This window comes from Vombatus ursinus, unplaced genomic scaffold (assembly GCF_900497805.2).
Source record: "Vombatus ursinus unplaced genomic scaffold, bare-nosed wombat genome assembly UNPS02014801.1, whole genome shotgun sequence".
Lineage (NCBI taxonomy): Eukaryota > Metazoa > Chordata > Mammalia > Diprotodontia > Vombatidae > Vombatus > Vombatus ursinus.
The window spans coordinates 17,990,196-18,005,730 of record NW_020954579.1 but is presented as its reverse complement, the minus strand read 5'-3'; the positions used below and the strand labels follow the sequence as shown (position 1 = coordinate 18,005,730).

General features: G+C 42.3%; 1 protein-coding gene across 1 annotated transcript in view; it reads right to left on the bottom strand.

The window, feature by feature from the left end:
• The window catches only part of SDK2 (sidekick cell adhesion molecule 2), a 449,888-nt gene that overhangs the window by 62,014 nt on the left and 372,339 nt on the right, over positions 1-15,535 (bottom strand). Inside the window, exons 30-34 of the mRNA XM_027873081.1 lie at positions 14,494-14,695; positions 12,158-12,261; positions 11,373-11,443; positions 6,163-6,298; positions 2,183-2,239 (exon numbers count right to left, since the gene is read on the bottom strand). Coding sequence (XP_027728882.1) covers positions 2,183-2,239; positions 6,163-6,298; positions 11,373-11,443; positions 12,158-12,261; positions 14,494-14,695 — 570 coding nt within the window. The remainder of the gene's footprint in view (positions 1-2,182; positions 2,240-6,162; positions 6,299-11,372; positions 11,444-12,157; positions 12,262-14,493; positions 14,696-15,535) is intronic.

The window sequence follows — 15,535 nt, the reverse complement described above, 5'->3', positions numbered from 1 at the left end:
GTGTGTGTGTGTGTGTGTGTGTGTGTGTGTGTGTGTGTGTGTGTGTGCGCTCTGGTCACTCAGGGAATGGGTTTTGGCTTGGGTAGAGACAAGAAAGGGGTAGACCTGAGCTCCGAGGCAGCAGCTCAAAGGGTGAAAGTAGCACTGGGGGTCCATTTCTGCCTCATGCAACTGAGAATAGCCTTCCCTCTCTCTGGACACACCTTGCCTTTGCATAGCCTCCCCCTCCTACCTCTTCTATCACCCCACTACAGTGACTACTCTAAAGGTTCATATTCTTCTCCAACTACAGGAATGTGCTGGTAAATGTTTAACAACTGGCTGGGGCAGGGGTGGAGAGGAATTATAGCTGTGACACATTTTAAAGTTTAATAGGCATTTTAACATTTTCTTTATCATTTTCTTAAGTCTTTTTCTTTAATTTTTTTTTTTTTTTTAGTGAGGCAATTGGGGTTAAGTGACTTGCCCAAGGTTACACAGCTAGTATGTGTCAAGTGTTTGGTCTGAGGCTGGATTTGAACTCAGGTCCTCCTGACTTCAGGGCCGGTGCTCTATCCACTGCGCCACCTAGCTGCCCCTCATTTTCTTAAGTCTTGACAAGAAACAAAACAATAAAACCAACCCTGATTTTTAGTGCTTGCCAATTTTCAAGGTGTAAATGCTCACTCTGAAAATTTCACAATGGCTTTCAAGAGCTGGTTAGAACTGGGTCCAACACAGCCTGGACCAACCAGCTCCTTATGTGTCTACTGTCCCACCTAGAGATCCTGCAAAAATCTGAGTCTCAGTCCCTCTCAGGGTTCCCCAAGTTTCCCTTATTCTTTTTCCTTAATACCCCCATGTACATGTCTGGGTAGCTTTTCCAGATAGAAACTGTGAACAGGTCCTAACCTTAACACTTTTTAAAGAACAAAAACAACAATAAGTAAAAGCAGGTTTAAAAGGAAGAGGGAACAGACATTTGTCTGAAACTGGAGACCATTCGTCCCTGTCAATCTTGGCCTTCAGAAGTCATTGCTATGACATTACAAAGTGGGAGGAGGAGCTTGGAGAGGATGGAGAGGCAGGGAGAATTTCTGGACCCAATGTCAATATTGCGGTACAGAATAAACAAATCATAAGGCAGAGGTTCTTAATCTGGGGTCCATGGACCCTCAAGGGGACTGTGGATAGATTTTAGGAGGAAAAAAATGACATCTTTTTATTTTCACTACCCTCTAACTAAAAGTTAGCATTTCCTTCGATTATGCTGAGAAGGGGTTCATAGGCTTCATCAGACTAGTGAAGGGGTCCAGGATACAAAAAATGATGAGAACCCCTGCTCTAAGGGGTCTAACCAAGATCAAGTACATGAGGCTTGCACCAGAAGATATCAGAGAGTCCCCTGATAAATGCTATTGTTAAACACAGCTTAAGGCTTGGCAAGTCCCTTGATCAGTGTGGGTTCATATGTATGATAATACACTGCACAGTATCCAACATTCCCAGCCCCCAACTATCCTGATCTCTCTTGTCTTCTATCTCATCAGGGGATAGGATATGTGTGTGTTTATGTATGTATGTATGTATGTATGTATGTATGTATATATGTACATGTTTGTATATTTTAGTTCATACTTGGTAGGGAGGACTGGAGGAGAATTTCCACGATAAAACAAATCTCCAATGGGTTTAAAGTTGCTGGTTTTTATGTTTGTTGGGAAAAGGCATAGGTGTGGTGGTGGTAGAAATGGGTTGGGGTAGGGTTTGCTAGCTGTAGCATTTTGGTGGTAGAATGGTACCTCCTTCCCTACCTCCATTTCTCTGCAATAGGGAAGTCTTAGCAATATCTTCCCCCCCCACAAAAAAAATAACATTTCATGTCTTTGTTTTTACATCACAGTTGTTTCTGGACATATCAAACTATTACTCCCACAATGAATCCTCCCTTCCTGGTGGTGCAAAAGCCATCAGACATAGTGATTTCATCCGAATGTATGCAACATTCTGCACCTGCACACCCTCACCTCTCCATCAAAAGAAGGCTGTTTCTACTCTATATTCTTTCCCCAAGTCAGGAATCAATTAACAGTGGGCATGTTTCAGGAGAAGCCCCAGTCCCTGCCCAATAATAGAAGAGCACCCACTGAGGAAGAAGAGGGGTTCAATTTAGAGATCAGAATGGAGAAACAAGAAGACTTACTGTCCAGTTCATATTGCGTGAGGCTGGGTCGACTCAGGTTCCGCACAGCATACATAGCTGTTGGCAGGTATGGGGAAGCGGGGAGGAGGGTCAGAAGGGATAGAGTACATAGAGGTTAGTGCACACACACACACTGAACCTTTCACAGAGAGAAACCAATGATGTTGACACTAATATGTGGAGTGGGAGAAAGACGGCCACTAACAGGATTCTACTGGAAGTGAGAAAGGAACAGCATGATACTGAATGAGCGTGTAGACACGGGGTTAGCAGCCAGAATGAGTGGGAAGCGATGAGAAAGCTAGGATGAAAGCATCCATCACAGGGGTATGATCTTGGGTGCAGAAGATCCTCCAATTCCCCCCTTATTTTATTTTATTTTATTTTTTGCTTTTTGGTGAGGCAATTGGGGTTAAGTAACTTGCCCAGGATCACACAGCTAGTAAGTGTCAAGTGTCTGAGGTCGGATTTGAACTCAGGTCCTCCTGCCCTTATTTTACAGATACAGAAATCGAGAGGCTCAGATGATTTGCAACTAAGTGAATTGGTTGGTTGTTGTCCTTCACTCTCAAAGAGGACCAAAATGACATCACTACATTGGGGTCCATGCACAGTGTGTCCAACTGTGGCTGATCAGATGAGCACTGAGGGGTCTACCACAGGTTAGGACTGAGTGTGAGAACAAGGATTCATAATCTGTTCTTCTGAATCTAAAACCAGTCAGGTTCCACCTCAACTTTTTTCTGATGGATCTCTATATATTTTATAGGTAGAATGTCCAGGTCCATTGGGCTACCCAAGATTAATGAGGGGAGGGACTTGTTCAGTTATATAGCAAGGAGTGGAGGTAGAAGTGCCAGTTTTAAGAGGTCCAAGGTTGCAATCACTAGGCTACATGGATATCATGTGGTTTTAGAAGACCAAAAAAAATGGCAGGGGTGGGAGTAGGATTTTGGAAGTAGAGAAGGAGATCACACACATGCACTTACATATATTGTGAACATTTCTAATGCATGTGTATGGTATGACTATAAAAATGGGATTTTTTTTTTTGCATGGCTGGTGGAAACAGTTACATTTGTTACTTCTTGGCTACACCACATACGAACACTCACAAAAACCCATTTGATAATTCCCTTGCACATGTTTTAAGGTTATAAAACCCTTAGTAAATCAGTTTCTTAGTATACAGAAAGAAAGTATATATAGCAAAATCATTGCAATCTTCTTCTAACACATATGCAATCCTTGCTTCCCCAGGCAAATAAGCCAAGCGTCTAGGATTTCATCTGTGTCAGGAAACTCCCTTCCCCAGCATCACAATCCCTCTATGCTTCTAGTAGGTAAGTCTTAGAGAATTGGCTAAGCCACAAAGAGGTTAAATGACTTGCCCAACACAACACAGTTAGTCAGTGTCAGAGGCAGGATTTGAACCCAGTTGTCTCTTCAGCACTAAATTTCCTATACTAGGCTGCTCAAGACTATCCTGTTATAGTAATAGTACTAATTCCATAGGGTTGTTGTGAGGATCAAAAGTGTTCTGCAAACATTAAAGTATAATATAAATATAAATATATAATAAATATAAATGTATAAATATAATATAAATATGTAAAAATAGAAATAATATAAATAAAATGTAATATAAATGTGAGCTATTATATTATTATTATTATATTATTTATATTACATATTATATTACTCATTTCAGAAGCTCTGTTATATCCATCCATCCACCCATCCACCCATCTATATGTGCATCCATCCATCCATCTATCATCTCTGACTAAATATCTTTATATATCTATCTTTTTATTTCTATATTATCTTTTGATAATTTCTAATTATCTTTCTATAGCTATCTAAAATCTATCTCTTTCTATGTCTATTATCTATAAATCTATCTCTAATGATCTATCCCTAATTATCTTTCTTTGTCTAATTATCTATATCTATCTCTAACATCTCTAATTATTTTTCTTTATCTGTTTATCTCTATCATCTCTATTTTTCTGTATGTCTCTACCTATTTCTATCTTATTTATAATCTCTAGTTATCTTTCTATATATCTATGTTTATCTGATTATCTATCTGTATCTCTGTCATTATCTTTCTAGCTTTGATTATCTATCACTAATTATCTATATAATCTAATTATTTTTCTATATCTGTTTATCTATTAGTCTCTAATTCTTTCTCTTTATCTATCATCTCTGACTAGTTATCTTTCTATATCTATCTAATAATCTACCTCTAGCCTTCTATTATCTACCAATCTATCTCTAATTATCTGTTCCTAATTATCTTTCTATCTTTGTCTATTTTTTTCTTTATCTATGTCTATCTTTCTATATCTCTTTATCATCTCTATTTTTCTATATATCTAATTATCTCTATCATTTCCAATTATCTTTGTGTAGATGTCTAATTATCTATTACCTATCTGTATCTGTCTAGTTATGTTTCTATTTTTGATTATCTATCTTTAATTATCTATATCATCTCTAATTATTTTTCTATATCTATGTTTGTCTATTGATTTCTAATTCTCATGCACTCTCTTTTCTCCCTCCTCCACTCCTCTCCCCCCCTCCCCGGTCACATAAGTATATGTATCCTCCCCTTGAATTTCTCCTTTGATCCCTCCTTGTGGTACAGAGGCAATCCTGCATTTTCAAAGACTACTCAAGCTCTGGCACATCCTACCAAGTCAGAGAGGATTTGAGTGGGAGTCTGTCAATGGACTATACACCTGCTATTTGAGGATTAGCCTAGCTAAGTTCAGAGAGGCTCCATACCAGTTCGGATGCAGGGTGATGAATATTTTGGCTACAGGACTTCTGGAGGCCTCTTATGAAGTGGTAGAGTGGTTGTGATCAGCCTTGGTGGAGGGGGAACCCACATCAGTGAAGTCACAGATTTGTTAGAATGTCAACTCCTTGAGAGCAGAGATTGTTTCATTCTTTGCCTTTGTATCTATCCTCAGCGCCTAGCACAGTACTTGGCACATAGCATGCCCTTAAATGCTTGTTGATGGATTCTTTTTTTCTTTTTTCTTGGTTCAGTTGCTTTTAATAGCGCTCGACTCTTTGTGATTGCATTTGGGGTTTTCCTGGCAGAGATACTGGAGTGGTTTGCCATTTCCTTCTCCAGCTCATTTTACAGATGAGAAAACTGAGGCAAACAGGGTGAAGTGATTTGCTCAGATCACATAGCTAGTAAGTGTCTGAGGCTGAATTTGAAATGACTCCAGGCTGGGCACTCTATCCACTGAACCATGTAGTTACCCCCTGTTGATAGATTCTTCAAGTATTAAGTTACACATGCAGGGTGTGTGTGTGTGTGTGTGTGTGTGTGTGATGCCTCTATTTTATTGGGGTCAGGCAGAAAAATGAGGTCTTACAAGGACTTTGTAAACAGAATGATGGCTTAGACATGGTGACAGACTTCCTTAAGATCATACCATTCTTTTATGATAGAGCTTTTTATTGCTAGACTGAATCCCACTGATTTTCTGGGATATTTTGCCTGCTTTGAGACCTTTCCCCCAAAGGTAGAGAGCCAAGCTCTAGGGAGGGGGGTGCCCCTGGGTAGGCCACTTCTATGTTGTGCAGTCCCTGTGCTATGGAATAGAATAAAGTTATCACCATCTAATCTAAATCATTAATGTTTGACAGCAAGCAAGAAGAAGGATATCCTGGAGCTACTAAGCCTGGAACAGAGGATGAGGGTGGAAGGAGGAAAGAAGGGGCTGAAAGAGATGCTGGGGGTTTCAAGGCTATCAGATGGCTGAAGGGCTGGCTCCAGGAACAGACTGAGCAACAAAGAGGGGAGTCAGAGCTTGAGGATAGGATGCCAGGCATCACTGGAGTCTTGCTAGGGTTGGGGAGGATCCCCACATCTCTTCCCTTCTTCCCTCTTCCCTTCTCTCCTCCATCCCCTTCCCCCCTTCCCCCCTTTCCCAAGCCTCTGTACTCACAGGTGAGCTCAGCCCATTTGGTACTGGGATTATTGATGTTTCGCATCGTGAAGCCTCGCAACCCTTCATAGAGCAGCTCTCGATAACGTATCCGGAAGCCTAGCAGGATCCCATTGATTTTGTCTTCAGCTGGTGGCTGGAGATGGAGGGGACCCAAGGGGGATATATTCTACATCATACACTTGTGAAGGGGCAGATATTCCAAATCATAAACATGTAAAATCACATGCTATCTTCCTATGCACAGGTCTGACTGTCACCCTCCCACCTCCTCCCCATAAACCCTAGTGGCTCCCTACTACCTGCAGGATCAAACATTAAATCTGGTTTGGCTTTTAAAGACCTTCATAACCCGGCCCCTTGCTATCTTTCCATTCTTTTTACACCTTACTTCCCTCCAGGTACTTTGTAGTCCTGGAATACTGGCCTCCTGAGATTTCTCGTGTAAGACACTCCATTTCACAACTCTGTATTTTCTCTGGCTGTCCCCATGCCTAGAATTCCTTCCCTTGTCATCTCTGTGTCTTGACTTCCTTCATGTCTCAGCTAAAACCTCATTTTCTATAAGAAGCCTTTGTCCCTAATGCTAGTGTTTCCCCTTTGAAATTACCTCCAATATACCCTGTCTATATCTTGTTTGTACACAGTCATTTTCATGTTTTCTCTCCCATTAGAAGGTGAGAGCTCCTTGGGGGTAAAGATTGGTTTTGCCTTCTTGGTACCCCCGGTGTGTAGCATGGTGCCTGGAACATAGTAAGTTCTTAATAAATGCTTGTTTACTGACATATACTTTCCTCACACCCTTCTCTATCATTTATTCGTTCTTTCAAGTACACTTCTTCTATATGCACTGGATGTGCTGGTAAATATTTAACAAGTGGGTGGTGGTGGGGGTTCGGGGGCAGGGGGAGTACTCAGGACACACACCACTTGCATTATAAACATTTTCTCCCTCACTTTCTTAAGTATAGACAATCAACAAAACAAAATTCAAGCCCTGATTTCTGATTTCTGAGGTTTAAAGGCTCATGCTGAAAGCTTAATAATTGACTGCCTTGATCGGTATAAGATGATACAAGCGGGTTTCAGCTCAGCCCTCTCCTCTTGAAAGGTGACAGTTGGGGCAGCTAGGTGGCACAGGGGATAGCGCACTTCCCCTGGAGTCAGGAGGACCTGAGTTCAAATCTGGCCTTAGACATTCACTGGTTGTGTGATCCTGGGCAAGTCACTTAAAACCCTGATTGCCTCAAAAAAAAAAAAAAGGTGACAGTAATCTGTTGTTGGGATGGAAGTCATGGGGGGGTTGTGTGGAGAGGGAGAAAGCAGAAGGAACACTGAACTTGAAAGAAGACCTGGTTTTGAGTTTTGGTGTCAATATTTATTAGTTGTGTGACTTTAGGTAACCATCCCTCTGAAACTTAGATTCCTTATCTGCCAAAAGGGCAACATAAGCCTTGCTCTATTCTACTCAGAGTTGTTGGGATGAAAGTCACTCAGTCAACAAACATTCCTGAAGCACCTACTGTGTGCTGGGCACTATGCTAAGCACTGGGGAATCCGAGAAAAGCAAAAAACAAATAGCCCCTGCCTTCAAGAAGCTTTCGTTCCAATGAGGGACAAAACAGTTAGGTATACAGGATATATGCAATGTGAAGGGGAGGGAAGGTGCGAGTAGGGGCGGGAACCAGGAATGGCCTCTCATAGCAAATGGGATATGAGTGGAGTGTTAAAGAAAGCCAGGGAAATCCATAAACTGTAGAATGTCATATAAATTTGAACTATGGTATACAGGTCCCTACTGTTGCAATGTTTTAACAGTGGATTTATCTGCACTATGAAGATAAAAATAATACAATTTTTCAAAGTCAAGTCAACAAGTATTTATTAAGTACTTACTATGAACCAGGCACTGTGCTTTAAAAAAAACAAAAGAAAACCCCAAAACAAAAACACAACAATTCTCACAAAGAGCGGCAGCATGGTGTTTGAGTTAGAGGAAGGACTTTTGACATATATGATAGCCTCAGAGCCACAAACACTGGAATTCAAGTCTTGCTTTGTGGTGTACTGGCTGTATGACCTTGGGTAAGTCACTTAACTTTTTTTTTAATCTTTTTTTCTTTTCTGTTCTTTTTTTTTTTTTTTTTTCGGTAAGGCAATCGGGGTTAAGGGACTTGCCCAGGGTCACCCAGCTAGTAAGAGTCAAGTATATGAGGCTGGATTTGAACTCAGGTCTTCCTGACTCCAAGGCCAGAGCTCTATCCACTGAGCTACCTAGCTGCCCCCAATTAACTTCTTAATAAGCATTTATATAATATAAAATATAATTTATATGGCAACGATAAGATAAAAAGCATCTATATAGTGCTTTAACGTTTCAAAGTACTTTACAAATATTATTTTATTTTGTCCTCATAACAACCCTGGGTGGCAGGTGATATTATTATCTTCATTTTATATATGAGGAAACTGAAGCAGACAGAGGTTGTAGTGACTTGCCCAGGGTCACACAACTAGTAAGTATCTGAGGCAGGATTTGAACTCAGGTCTTTCTAACTCCAAGTTCAGCTCTCTACCCACTGTACTACCTAGCTGGTGAGTCTAAAAGTTGAGGAGAAGGTACTGACCTGCATTGGGAGAAGGAGTTTCCTCATTCAGAAGCCCCACCCTCCCAACCTCCCCATACCAGTGAAATCATAGGTTCAGTTCCTATCTCTACATCTATTACCTCCTATTCCTAAGATCCCTGTGAGGTAGGGAGGATCAGGTATTATTATTATTGTTATTGTTATTATTATTCTTATTCCCCATTTAACAACGGGAGAAGCTTAGGCCCAGAGAAAGATAAAACAAGTTACTAATGGATCCAGAAACCCAATTTTTTGTCCTAGATGCTGCTGTTGCCTTTCTTTCAAGCTTGGTGCCGTCTCCCCTAGGACTGATGATCCTTCATTCTAAACTCGTTGGCCCAACTTTCCTTAGGGTTTCTGGGAAGCTATGACAGAGGGTCCCCTGAATCATCCAGCTGATGAACACATACACAGACACACAGAGACACACACACACACACATGCTTTGCCCTCCTTTTCACTGCTCATAGCCCCCATCCACAGGGATTTTATGTGTAGCTTAGGGTAGTGAAGAGGCATCTGGGAGATCCTTTTTTATTTTTTAAATGATACCAAATTTATGAAACCTGCTGAAATGGTTCTTGCTTTAATTAGCCCTTTAATTGCCTCTCAGCCGGCTGGTGGGGTTTTCATGCTCTCTGCTATCCTACTGCTCTGGTTTTAAGCCGTGACTTCTTGAGGTAGTGCTGGAGGAGACAGGGCATTTTTATTCAAAGGGCTCTGGGATCTCAAAAGTAAAACTCACGAAATTTAGACTAGATGCTATCTCCCTTAGGCTAGGGGTCAGAGTGGGAACTCTTTCCATAGCTGAGATAGCTGACTAAGGGAACAGCCCCCACCATTGGAAGGTGAGCCGCCCCCTTTGCCTTCAGCCCTCTCCTCCCCACCCAGTCCCAGAACAATGGAAACCGGGGTCCCCTTCTCTTGCTTTACCTTCCTCTCTCTCTGTCTCGTTGACAGGGGCTGCCCCAGAGCCCATCCAGAATAGTTGGTTGATGGGAAAAGCTGGTACCCTCCCACTTTGTTGTTCTCTTCTGTGCTCTCCCTCTGTCCCAGGCCATCCCAGAACCCATGCAGGTGACAGGAAGGCAGGTAACATTGCTGCCAACAACAAGGGCATCTTCTCCCCTTTTCCCATGCTGCCTGACTACTCACAGGGCTTTACATGAGATCAAAATCAACAACTCCATTCCTTCTGATAAGATGGGAGAACTTCAGGCCTTACCATCTACTCTGCCTCCATACTTTGCAGGCTTATAGAATGGCCATCATAACCACGTATATAATCTAAGGGCTTCTGGGCCTTGCTATCTACCTCTCTTCTGCAGCCTTAGGATTTTGGGACCTTTCTGACTGCCCTGTAGTCAGACACTTCTTTTTTGCCTTTTAATTTTTTAATAGCATTTTATTTTTCCCCAATTATATGTAAAGACAATTTTTAGCATTCATTTTTATAAGATTTTGAGTTCCAAATTTTTCTCCCTCCCTTCTTCCTAAAATGGTAAGCAATTTGATATAGATTATATATGTGCAATCATGTAAAACATATTCCCATATTAGTTACAGTTGTGAAAGAAGAAACAGACTAAAAGGAAAAAAAAATCCATGAAAAAAATTAAGTGAAAAAAGTATTCTTTGATTTGCATTCAGACTCCATAGTTCTTTCTCTGGATGTGGATAGCATTTTCCATCATGAGTCTTTGTAATTGTCTTGGATCACTGTGTTGCTGAGAAGAGCTAAGTCATTCATAGTTGATCACAGACTTTCTTTATTTATTGTCTCCTCCTATTAGAGAGAGAGAGAGCTCTTTGGGAACAAGAGCTCTCAATTGTTCTAGGTATCCCTAGTGCTTAAGAGTTTTTTGTTTTTTGTTTTTTTTTTTCATTCATTCATTGATCCAGGATCCTATCTGCAGAAGAGTAGGGCAGCTTAAGCCTAGAATCCTTTAAGGTAGAGCCTATATCACTGTCCTTTGGACATTGAGGGCCAATATCAGGAATTCTTCCCAGGAAGAGACTGGAGGATTTGAGAAGAGGGCAAGGGAAGGGCTCAGAAGGTCACTGATAGGAACCTGGCACCCTGCCCCAAATCTTCTCATTCTCCTCAGGCATAGAGCTATAATAACAAGCTCATTGGTGATGGTGGTGGTAGGGTGGGGGAAAGCATCAGTGAACATGTGCGAGAACTGAAGAAGGGGGGGAGGAGACTGCTGATTTCCCTGGAAAGAAAGAATCTAAAAAAAAAAAAGCTTCAAGCACAAAGCTAGGAAGGAAAGTGTGTGTAAAATAAGGGACACATACCTATTTCTAGGTTTGATTGCTGGGAATCTGGACTTGGATAAGTCCCTCCTGTATATATCTTCAGTGCAATCCTTGTACATGTGCTTTAGGAGAAGCTACCCTTTCTCCCCAATGTAGTTAATCTCTCTCCTTGGTGGCTTTTCATTTTCTATCTAAAAGAAGTATTAGGTCCATTCCTTAAGGCTTTCCTAAGGGTTGGGTCTCAGCATAGAGCATATATCCCCATGTCTTTAGAAAAAGGTCATCCCACCCCTCCTCGACCTTCCAGGCCCTCCATACCTGCCAGGAGATCAGTACTGAAGTGGTGGTGTGAGGGGTGACGGAGAGGATGGTGGGAGCTTCTTCTGGGGCTGGGGAGAGAGGGAAAATGGTGACAACCAGGAACTCAGAGCCTTCTGAGTCCTATGATCTCTTGATGTTAGCAGACCAGTGTCAGTAACCCTTCCGAGCTTCATGGTGCTGGGGGCAGGAGAATTACCCCCTAACTGGGGGAAAATGAGGCCAATCTGACTTCTTCAGAGAGGGGGAGAGGGGTCTCCTGGGGACTACAAGGGAAGGACCAAGGACAGTGGACAACCATCTCAGGGGCTTTAATGCAGCCTAAACTCCAATGGGTTTAGGTGTGTCTGGCTCCTTTTGCCTTGTTCTTTAGGTCCATGGTGGTTTCTGAGATGATGCTCTAAGTACATCCACATTCAGAAGCCATGGTTTGGGCTGCTTTGGGTTTCTCACTCTGGATTTCTTTAGGATGTGAGAAAAGAGCAAATACTTGAACCAGAGACAAGGGTAGTGACTATACAACCTGGCAGCTACCATTTAATATCATTTAAACTGGTAACCTTGAGTTTTTTCCCCTCCTTGCCCTCCTAAGCCTGTGGCCATATTAAGACTGGTCACTCTCCGCTCTCCTGGAACTCCAAACAGAGGCTATCCTGTGACTTCTCCCACCTTAAGGGCTGAGAGAGATGGGGGATGCACACAGTAGCTGCTGCCCCCTTGTAGCTCCAGGAAATGGCTCAAGCTAAGGCTACATCATAGCCTGGGGAGGAGAAAGGGCCACTGACCAGCCTGTAGCGTGGTGAGGGATTCTGATTCTTCACTGTATTCACTGTCCCCGATGTCGTTGGTTGATTTGACTCGGAATTTGTAGGAGGTGAAGGGCTTCAGCCTGGGATGAAATAAAGAGATGATGCGATTAAACGAACGAATAATAGCCCAGGTTCCAATAGGACCTCCCTAGCCTCTGACCCCTTTGTGCTCATTTGCCCATCCTGAGCTGGTGAGAAGGGGCATAGGTATTCTCAGTCCCAAGTTACAAATGGGAAAACTAAATCCTGGAAAGGTTAATTGATTAGGTCAACATCCAGTACTATAAGTAGGGGTAGGTAAGATAGGCAAGACATCTAACGTACCATACATAGTGGTGTGATAAGGATACTTTGGATATTACCATTTATAAATTTATGCAGGATCATTGGGTCATAGACTTGAAGCTGGAAGGGACCTCCTCAGAGGCTATTGAGTCTGACTCCCTCATTTTACAGATGAGAAAACTGAGGCAGAGAAAAGTTAACCGACTTGCCAGTAGTCACACAGCTAGTAAGCATCCGTGGTGGAGATTGAATGAAGAGTCTTCTTGTCTCCACCCTCAGTAATCTACTCATTGTACAGAAGCTACATTCATTTATTTTAAAATAATGTTTCATTGATGCCTTTTAGCTTAAAGCATTTGCTCTTCTCTTACATCCCAAAGAAACCCAGAGCGAGAAACCCAAAGCAATCCAAGCAATAGCTTCTGAATGTGGATGTACTTAGAGCATCATATCTGGATACTTAGCATTTTATATATATACATTATATATATATACACACACAGAGGCATATATATGTATAAACATACACATATATACACATATATACATATATATGTATATGTACATACATATGTATATGTATAATGCTAAGCTTTTAGCTTTGCACCCATCATATCTGGATATAACTCTCACCTCTTTCCCTAGTGAGTTCTCACTTGTAACAATGAAAGAATAGTTAAGCAAAATCAAGTGACACAGTGATCTTGTCTCATGGTGTATATAACATTCCACATCCATGGTCTCCCAACTCTACTGAAAGGAGGCAGATGCTTCCTCATCTCTTTTTGGTGACCAAGGTTGGCCATTATAATCACTCACATTAGAATGCACAAATGTTTCATTCCATAAAACTGTGCTTTCCACAGCATGCAAGTGGTAATTAAAGCATGTATTACAGTGAAGGCTCAAAGTCCCCTTTGGACAGTAACATGCAGGGACCAAAATTTCCAAATTTATCGAAGGGTAGTGGGGCTGTAAGTTTCAAACCTGGCCTACTAAGTGTAAATGCATTATCTCACCTCTGTTAACAGCAGACAGCAAACAAGGAGAGGGATAAATCAAGACCAGAGACCACTGTCCCAAATTTCTCAGCTCATGGTAGTTTAATTTTCTGACTTCCTTTAAGATCTAGCTGTGAGCAGAAAGCTGCTGAGGACACATGTATTCATTTCAAGCTGCAAGTACAGTGTGTGTGACACGTGCACGCACACATGTGCTCTTTGTCTCTGTCTTTGTGTCTCTGTCTCTCTCTGTTTTTGTCTTTCTTTCTCTGTTTCTGTCAGTCTCCTTCTCTCACTCTCACTTTAGTACCAAGGACAGTACCATCAATTTGCTGAGATCTGAGCTAGCTCTTCCCCAGATACTGCCATCCTCTCCTTGCATTCAAGAGACTTGAAAAGAGTCAAATAACCAAAGAGTTAACGTGGAGTACATTGCTTCAAGCTTCAATTTCTTTCTTTTTAATTTTTCAAAAATGGTAGTTGAAATTCTTGCTCATATAAAGTAGAGAATAAAAATATAACCTACTGAAAATTAAATTACATTAAAGCCAGCAATCGGTAGTGTGGCTCAGTTTCCCTATTAAAGATGAGGAGAAAAATGCTGTGGTTGCAGAGAATGGTTAATGAAAGACTGCAAAGCACCCCACTGATACTGTACTCTGGGTTCCAGAAATGTACAATAAAGAAGAAATTCTAATAAGGCACCATAGGAAGCTGGGTTGGAGCCAGGCAAGGAGGAGAAGCTGGTTAGAATGGAGGGAGGGGGACCCAGGCAGATGACTGAATGGGAAGGTGAAACTCAGAATGTAATGGGTCCCAAACCCCCATTACAAGAAGGTTGGAAACTACTGAATGGACTAGAAGGTTGGGATTTGGAGAATGGGGGTGGATGGGGTTTCAGGCTGGAACTGTTTTGTGAAGCCCTTTCCATGAAACAAATGAAATGTAAACAAATGCTCTGCTTGGGCAGGGAGGATTCTCAGTACTGAAGCAGTATCCAAGAGATAGGGGTTGGGAGAATCTTACCTGTCCACAACAAATGAAGTGGCATTGTGGGTCACGGAGGAGGAGTGCAGGACCCACTTGCCACTGGGGAGTTCCCGGGTCTGGATGGTGTAGTAGCGGACGGGGGAAAGGCCATCACTACCAGGCTCCCAGGACAGCAGCACGCTCCGTGCCTTCACATTCTCCTGTTTTATCACTGGCTTGCTAGGAGGCTGTGGGCGGTCTGTAAGAGGGGGGAGACACAAGGAAAGTCAAATTTATCATTGAATAACCCTAGACAGCAGGAGGGCATGTGCCCTGTTGGCACCGTTCAGGTTAGAGAGAAGACAGCAAGAGCCTGAGCTGATGAATTCTGCTTTCGAGAGTGGTGTCCTGACAACAAGGGGCAATCAATTGATGTCCTTTTGCAGAGCGCCTCCTACGTGTCAGGCACTGAGTAAAACTGGCCCTGTCTTCAAGGAGTTTACAATCACAAAAGTGCATGTATATATAGGATCATGCAAAAAACCAACAAAACAAATAGAAGGTGATACTACGTGTGCATGTGGAGGAAAGTTAACAGGCGGGGAGACCAGGAAAGGCCCATGCAGAAAGTGGAGTTTGAGCCGGGTGATGAAGGAAACCAGAGATCTCAAGAGACCAGAGGTGGGGAATGAATGCCTTCCAGGCCCTTTGGATAGCCAGTGCAAAGGAAAGGAGATGGGAGATACAATGGCTAGACTGCAGAGTATGTAGAGGGGAATAATTCACAGGAAAGGCAGGTTGGAGCCAGATTGGGAAGGGCTTTCAGTGTCAAACAAAGGAATTTATACTTGGTCCGAGAGGCAATAGGGAGCCATTGGAGTCTATTCGGTAAGGGATTATGTGTGATATGGTCAGATTTGTGCTTGGAAAACTATTTTGGTGTCTATGTGGAGGAGGGACTGGAGTGGGGAGAGACTTGAGATAAGGAGGAGACTATTAAAATGGGCAGCTAGATGGCTCAGTAAATAGAATGCCAGGCCTGGAATCAGAATGACCTGAGTTCAAATCCAGCCCCAGATACTAACTAACTGTGTGACCC